Source organism: Cornus florida, unplaced genomic scaffold, assembly GCF_030987335.1.
Source record: "Cornus florida cultivar Cherokee Brave unplaced genomic scaffold, ASM3098733v1 CherokeeBrave_3.0.0_Hap2_Chr07, whole genome shotgun sequence".
In the NCBI taxonomy this organism is placed as follows: Eukaryota; Viridiplantae; Streptophyta; class Magnoliopsida; order Cornales; family Cornaceae; genus Cornus; species Cornus florida.
In genome coordinates, this window is record NW_026775577.1 from 14,289,468 (window position 1) to 14,297,863 (window position 8,396).

The following is an 8,396-nucleotide window of genomic DNA, read 5'->3' on the forward strand; positions in this document are numbered from 1 at the left end:
CCTTTTTCCCAAAAACCATTTACTTTTCATTTAAATCAAAATTTTCCCATTCATGCCCAATGATATGCATAAATGTCTCATGCTTTCCACTGCTATGTCAATAAGGAACTTTACAACTCACAAAATTAACTTGTTTCCATACAACAAATTTCAACAATTTGTATATAATTAACATGAAAATTTTCACATAAGCATGCTTTCTCACATAAATCATCTATTTCACATAAGCATATAATTTCATATACAACACATAATTCATTTTAAGGAAAAATCAACACAATGTAACATGTTAAATCATAAATCATGGAGAAATAAACTCATTTAAGGCTTAAGAAGTCATGAATTAGGAACCCCTACCTCAATTTGAAGAAAAACCTCAAATTTATATTCCAAGCCCTAGAAATTCGAAATTTCAAAGTGCACCAAACAAAGATTTGCTCCGATCAAAACGTAGATCTCGACTTACTCTTTAATTTGCCGCAAACGGCACTCAAAAACTCCAAAAATTGAGGGAGAACTTCTAGGATTTAAGTTCACTTGGAAAGAAAAAGAAAAAAAAAATGAGATGAGAATTGGGGGAGAGAGTGTGAGAATGAGATCAAAATGGTCTCTAGGCCACTCAAATGGTTGAGGTGGGTCCCATCACTTTTTCTTTAAATTTTTTTTTTTAATTTCTTTTCTTTTTACATCACACAAAAACATATATACACAAACTATGTAAAACCCACATAAAATACATTAAGTAAAATACATGAGATGCAATTAGACCCAACTGAAATTCCCGTACACAACAATTCGGGTAGCAGGTTCCACACGGGACTTTCTGGCCCGAAAAATGGAAAAATGCAAAACACTTGAAGGAAGCGCTTTGCGCATGTTCCGTCGATAGTCAGGATACCCCGTTATTCAAAAAAAAAAAAAACCCTCACTTGGACCACAACAACAGCATGAGATCAGATGATTCATTTAGCCAACAATGCAAAATAACAGAAGTGTCTATGCACTCTTCATGTCTCAAGTTCTGTTAAGAACAATGGTGTTGAATCACCTGCAAGTACCCAATGGATTTCCAAAATTTTGCAGAACTTTACAAATCAGATGACCATTGAATGTACTCAGAAAAAATGTTCACCAAATTAATGCATGGACAAAATTTGAGAATTCGATAATATAGGTACACTAAGCATTGATAAACGCCAGAGAGAATCCGCGCCCACCTTCAAACATCCCTGGGAAGACAGTAGTGGAGGGAAAAGAATACCAAAAATCAAATTGCACAGAAAGAAAATTAAAGATTCAAGATTAAGCTAGTGCTCCACCGGTCCAAATCTCGTTAATATGATGTTTTTTTTTTTCTTCAGATTTCGCCAATCACTTCAGTATTATGAACAAGCAACCTTCAATCTGATCAGTGTTTGTTAAACGTCGTAATCAGCTTGCGTTCCAGGAGAAACAAAATCCAGCCAAAACTTTAAACCTAAGCTTTGGCAACTGCAGCAGTGTCAGCAGTTTGCTTTGCGCCAACGGCGAAGAATTCTGTGATGACTTCAAGGGGCATTTCCTTTGTTTCGGGAACCTTTAAGTAAACAAAGAACCACGAGATGGTGCACACAACAGCATAGATGCCAAAGACACCAGCTAGGCCAATTGAATTGAGCATAACAGGGAGTGAGTAAGTGACAATGATGTCCCCAATCCAAAATGTAAGAGCACATATGGCAATGCAGAGGCCTCGAACACGGGTAGGAAAGATCTCCGAGCAGAGGATATTCGGGATTGGCCCAAAGCCCATGACAAAGAAGCAGAAGTAGAGCACAACACTGATGGTTGATATCACGGCATGGACGATGGAGCTCATGTTTACAATGTTGCCAACAACTAGTACGATTAATGACAATATCAAGACAGGTAGTGTAGTTAGCAGCAGCGACCTGGAGAAGATTAGATGGTTAAGACACAAATGGGATTCCCCCTAAAAAAGAAAAGGATGAACTTAAGGAAGTTAAGCAGCTTCAATGATTTGAAATCTGTTCTCTATTTTATAGAACAGTTACTCACCATCCTTATTCGATAATATTGGAGATGTCATAGCCACATAGTCAAGATATAACTACAAGTCACAGTAAAAATTTCATGAAGAATACATTATTCCATCTTACTGACTTTAACCATAATTAGATTCTCCCAATATTTTTACTTACCTGCAAATTTAATTTCAACATTTGTTTTTACATGAAAAAGTAAGGAAAAGAAAGAGGCATGTAGAGGGGGAAAAAAAAAAAGCATCACATGGCATTTCGAGTTGCTGACAGTGCCGAGAGATAAGTAGGAAGTAGAGCATGAGAATAGAATAGGGTAAAGAAAGCCAACGTGTGTACGAGGTGAGGTGGTGGAATATTGAGGTTCTCTAAGAAGCCCAACACCACCATTATCAACCGAAAAAACAACCAATGTTTTAATAAAAATGCACTATGCGAAGACGATTTGCGACCCACGTTTTAGTTGTTAAAGAAACTTCCAAAACAAGAACAAATAATTTCTTTAAAATGTTCAAGCTTCCTCAACAAAATAGAAAATTACCTTCTGCCTGCAATATCCATCAATTTCATAGCAATACCTATGCTCGGAAGCATCAACAAGGTTGTTATAGCACTTATAAGGAGAGATGCAGAGTCTGAACCAATGCCTATATTTGACAGAAGAATTCCTACACCTGCTTGTTCAAGAATCTGAGGAGTATAGTAGAGAACCCCGTTTATGCCAGAAAACTGCACATAAATAAAATTATCCATGAGAAGCATGCAATACTATAAATACATAGATAGATGGAAAACAAATCATGACAAGGTTGGCCAAACTTACGATTGCTCATTGTGAATAATCATATACAAGCAAATCATGTTTAATAGCTTAAAGTGTTGCAACTAGAATGGCTTAGGAAAGCTTAAGGTAAGATCATCCTTAAGAGTTGAATGACGTCACTAGTTTGGGCTCAATTCAAATGCGTTTTAAATCATATTTGTCTGTCTAGTTGGGATTTTTCCATGAAATGCTGTCCAATGTCGGAATTGGTCAGTGCAAAGATGATCACTGTTGATGGGAGTTCAGATAACATAACATCATTGGAGATGGCGGAATGGTTGGGGTTGAAGCCCTATTTAAGTAAGGGCTTCGAGCCCTAATTTCACAATGTCCATTCACCAAACATTCTATAGATCATGCTTTACAGATAGATATTCATACAGGGGATTATAAGCCACTTCTAAGATAAGAAAGAGAAACCTAAAAAAAGGAACCATTATAAATATATGTTACAACAAATCAGTTGACTTAAAAAAATCATATATAAGTGGCAAATTAATGGAAGGGCTTCCTACCATTACTAGTTCTGTTATTAGGTTAGGCTTAGTTTCCGAAGGCCACAACAAATGCCCAATCCCACCTTTAGGGATAATTATCAGGTTGTATGGCAAATCCTTTTGAAAATAAGCACTAAAAAATGTTGATCTTGTGCTAAATCAGATCGTCGAAATGATAGGAACTACTAAGTTGAGGCAGAGCATATACTTCAAACATCAGCATTTTAATAGAAAGGATGATTTCGAATAGCAAAGAGATTGTGATTTTTGAACAAGAGTTTATACTTAACTAGACGCATAACATACTGCCAGTGTGTGTAAGGGACTCACATCAGTGAGTTCACAGAGAACTTAAGATCAAGTATCCGGTTACCCAAATATTTAAATCTATTTGGAACTCGACGAAATTTCTAGTTAATATCCCTTGCATGGTAGTTCACAAACTGCATGTGATTATCATGGAAAAGAATTATAGAACATTTTGTTCACAGGTTCTAAGGATGCCCAGTTTTCATTGAAATTAAAAGGAAATTCAAATTTCAGTATGAGAAAAATGCCTATCCATGACACAAGTAATATCTACAACAGCTCAGCTGGAAAACTCAGCATCATATTCAAATCTTAATTTAACCAATCTTATAATGACCTTCAATGGAACGTTATCATACCTGCTGAAGTATTTGAATACCAATTCCAACAATCAATGCATGCTTGACCCCTGGTTCAAAAAGGTCACCCCAACTTGACCCTTTAGCAGAAGCTTCAGATGGCTGAACCATTGCCTCTCCAAAAGGATTCTGACCAACATCTTTGGAATGAATGGCAGACTGGCTCACCAGAGCAGAAGCATGAATTAATTCACCTTCTGCATGGAAATCACCTCCAGGAATTGCAACAAGTGACCCACGACGAGATGCAGGCACATTTTCCTGGTGCAAAAATATTCTTTGAAGTCCTTCCCTTTTTCCATCTTCACCTTTCCTCTCAGACCATTTATATGCCAGCTGCCAACCACCACCAATTCCCATACCACTGATCGGTTCATTGTTGGATGCAAAATGGCCCATGTCCCTATCCATACTTGTGGCCTGACGGGAGAGCAATGGACTCCTTAAATTGTCATCAGATTCAGCCCCAGAAGCATCATGTGCATGGTGCTCACCATCCCTCTGGAGGTTTTCCTCATCCCACTGTTCATTTTTACTATGTTGGTCTAGCATACTGAACATGCTGCCAAAGTTGGGAAAAAGCATGCTTCGCCTGCTTCCCATCTCTGGCATCTTCTCATGAACACTGCCAAAAAGAGTGACCATAGGATCCATAAGAGACATGCTCTGGTTTGCCATGCTCCCGTAGCGGGACACCAGACCAAGAGTACTCCCGCCAGTGACAGGTTTTGCAATCCATGAGTGGCCCTCTTCAGCACCATATAACCTGATTTGATCTTTATCTTCTTCATGTTCCTGGTCATTGGTGAGCTCATCAACAGGGCCGATTATGTACTCTTCTATAGATGTTTTACCTCCAACACCAAGACCTTCGACCAGCAAAGCCATTTCACCTGTGGATCAGAATGAGCGTCAAGAATTAAAATCGGAATCTCAATTATATGAAGGATACTGAAGAATCCATAAACAATGCCAAATTTCAATAGCAAATAAGTTATAACACTAGAGTTTCTGATGTGTTTTGTCTTTCACCATAAAAGTATAATAGTAGAACAAGTGGGATATCTCCTATAAAAAATTCTCTTTGCTAACTACTAGTCATGAAATGAATGGACTTAGATTTCTCCAACAAAGTAAGGAAAAAATTCTTTTTCTTTTTTCCTGTGTCACTGAAAGGAAATTCTTAAATGGAACTATGCATTAAACATTATTCACATTTCTCAAGAAATGCGTATATCTTGTATAAAAAATGCATAGAGTGGTTACTCTAAATAATTAAGAATAAAGCATCTCCTGATATTTTTGTTGAACAAAAAGAGTGTCAGGCTATTAGAATTTGTTTGCCCGAATGTGCTCATAAATTAGGAACTAGTTTGCACTTCAACTGCAATGTCTGTAGCAAGAGGACTGCCACAACTAATTGGAGAGAGGGGAGGCAATGGGGTCAAAGAAGAAGAACGAATAGTGACGTGATTCGTCTAAGTTGAGAAATTACTTGCTAATACTTGGTCTTACTACTAGAGATGATCACATAAAATCTTGTTGCTTGGCAACTACAAAGGAAACTTGAGTCCTCACTTAAGTTTCACGATATCTCAACACTGAAATACAATTAGCATATGTCTAAAAGATATAAAACTAACTACTAAGGAAAATTGCGTCCTCACTTAAGTTTCACGAAATCTCAACACTGAAATACAATTAGCCTATGTCTAAAAGATATAAAACTAACGTGTGTAAGTGTGTGCGTGTACTTGCCTGTTTGTATTGTACGCATGTATCTATGCATATATCTACTGTATGATTAAAATGCATGTATGAGTATGTGTTTGGTCCAGGCATTCTTTACTTTATAGGATTTTTACTAAGGAGGGAACGCCAGAAACATGACTTTTACTTCTACCTTGATGAGTATTAGTACTTAAATCTTTTAATTATATAGCATTGAACTTTCAATTGAAAGAAATATGATTACCAGATAAAGCACATATTGAAGACCAAAATAAAGTACCCACCTTTCATCATAGAATGTGTGTCCACATCCTAGGAAAGGAAGTCCCCAAACAAGCAAATTCCCAAAGCTAAGGCCCCTTTAGATAGGATTAATGTAGCGAATAAATTCAAATCGTGTACTAACTAGCATCGATAAATATTTCAAAGAATATTAATAGGTGCCATATTATATGATCACAAAGCCAACATATACTACCAATTCGATGCATGAGTGTTACATATGTCCAGAGAGTAGGACATTGAAAAATCTGAGATCAGATTCTTGGTATGTAGCTGCTTTTGTGTCTTTATTGAACAAACTAGAAATATTTTCCCTTTCTGTAAGTGATAAGATCACAGAGATGACTGAAAGCACCCAATACAGATATATCAATTTTCATTGTGAAGGAGAGAACAACTGAAATATGAACTTTGCCACCTCATGTCCCAAGACAAATAGAGAATTCCAGCATTTAGAGATGAAGCTCATATGAAATGGCCATGAAACACTTGAGAAGCTTTTTTGGGAGTTAAATAAATTAAAGTTTATATTAGCGTATAAGAAACTAGTAAAAGAGACTGAAAAATGCATTCGGCCATCTAGGAAGCTTTTAACAACTAATTTAAAATGTGAACAAAAACTAGCCAGACAATGCAAAGATACTATATACTGTAGCAGAGAAAGAATTCATATTCTTTGCATAGAAACAGCACCAACTGACGAACCTGAGACGTCGTCCCTGCCGCGTAGTCTCTGTAATACCTTTTTAGCCTCTAGCATCCGCCCTTTACTCACTAACCACCTAGGAGACTCAGGCAGGAATAGTATTGTCAATGCAAAAAAAACAAGAGAAGGAATAGAAAGAACCCCAAGCATCAACCTCCAACTCGGAGATTCCGTCAATGACATTCCAAAGACCATGCAGTATGACAGAAACATTCCAATAGAACCAGTGAATTGTGGAAGGGTATTTAACAAGCCCCTTATTTCTGCCGGGGCTGTTTCAGATATATAGACAGGAACAAGAGTAACCGCGAGACCAATTCCAAATCCATCCAAGAGCCTTGCCAGAAGCAGTACATAAACATTGGGAGACCATAACATTACCAAGCCACTCAGAAAATAAAGAATAGATGATATTATCAGCATTGGTCGCCGTCCAAGATTATCTGATACAGGTCCAGAGAATGTTGTGATTACTGTGGCCCCGATAAGTGACATGGCTACAATTAGACCTTCTATAGTTGGTTGACTCTGTAGATTAAATTCCCTCTTGATATACAGAACAGCCCCTGCAATAGATCCAATTTATTTCTTTTTAACAACAAAATATTTGTTCCTGGCACAATATGAATCTGTACATATAGTGAACACTAAACAGTGATAAAAAATAAATTTTTTTTTTTTTAGGTGTAAACAGAAAGAGTATCTGCTGTGAAGATAAGAAGTGTCTTGCTAAATATATATATATATATTGAAAATGATATTACTAAAGCACAAAGTGACCATATGGGATTTGTATTCATAAGACGAGCTTGTATTCAACAGGATTTTCCATAAAATGCATCAATCACAAATGAGCTAAAAAGCATAAAAATCACAAAACATTACCTGCAATTGTTGCATTATCCCATCCTTGCAACAAGTTGCCAATTGCTGCAGCAATTGCTACTAGCACAGCTCCGTTCATCCTTCCGAAATAAATGGAACACTTCAATCCAAAAGAGTAAAATCACTGACTGAACTTCTAAACCTTTTCTCAATTAGCCCTTTTATTGTGTCAAAACAAACAAAAATACAATAAAATAATGCAATTCTTTCCCAATTCAAGTAGTTGAACCTACAGCCACAAAATATGTCTTTTTTTAAATAAAAGAATCCCCACCCACCCACTTGCCACTTTGGACTCTTGGATGATGCCCAAACTCTGGATGCACGCAATCACATTGTCTACGTCTAAGATGCAAGGAGAGTAATCCCAAAGACCTTACCAGTCGAGCTAGCGCATACAATACAGGATCTTATATTCACAACCACAATGAGATCAATGCCAATTCAATGTAGATGCTCTAAAAGAAAGTGATTGAATTTTGAATAAAGTAACTGTGCAACCCATCGAAGGCAATACATGTATGCGTGTATCACTCATGTGTATATATATGATATAAACGTACATTACCCAATGCTCCCAATCTGATCAGGCCATACAACAGGATCAAAATTGGACATATATATACATATACATATACGTATATTGAGTAACATTTGGAAAACAGGAAGAACATATAAGCACAAAATGCAGTTCAGGAACCAATCCGAACACACACATTACACGTATATCTATATATGGAAAACGCAATACACATATATCTATAT

The 8,396-nt window shown here is 36.8% G+C and overlaps 1 protein-coding gene across 1 annotated transcript; it reads right to left on the reverse strand.

Annotated features, from left to right (window-relative positions):
* Positions 1–363: 363 nt before the first annotated feature.
* On the reverse strand, positions 364–7,710 carry LOC132267497 (monosaccharide-sensing protein 2-like). The gene is made up of 5 exons (XM_059768655.1): positions 7,632–7,710; positions 6,746–7,312; positions 4,028–4,920; positions 2,581–2,768; positions 364–1,931 (listed from the first exon to the last, which is right to left on the reverse strand). Exons 1-5 carry the CDS (start codon positions 7,708–7,710, stop codon positions 1,478–1,480), a joined length of 2,181 nt encoding a protein of 726 aa, XP_059624638.1. The 3' UTR covers positions 364–1,477.
* Positions 7,711–8,396: the final 686 nt, after the last annotated feature.

Bases quoted from the DNA above. Each gene is read 5' to 3' on its own strand.
- LOC132267497 (XM_059768655.1), bottom strand. From the start codon at position 7,710: ATGAACGGAGCTGTGCTAGTAGCAATTGCTGCAGCAATTGGCAACTTG. The intron at 2,769-4,027 runs GTATGATAACGT...ATTTATGTGCAG, and splicing joins GTATTCAAATACTTCAGCAG to TTTTCTGGCATAAACGGGGT. The intron at 1,932-2,580 runs GTAATTTTCTAT...AATCTTCTCCAG, and splicing joins ATGGATATTGCAGGCAGAAG to GTCGCTGCTGCTAACTACAC.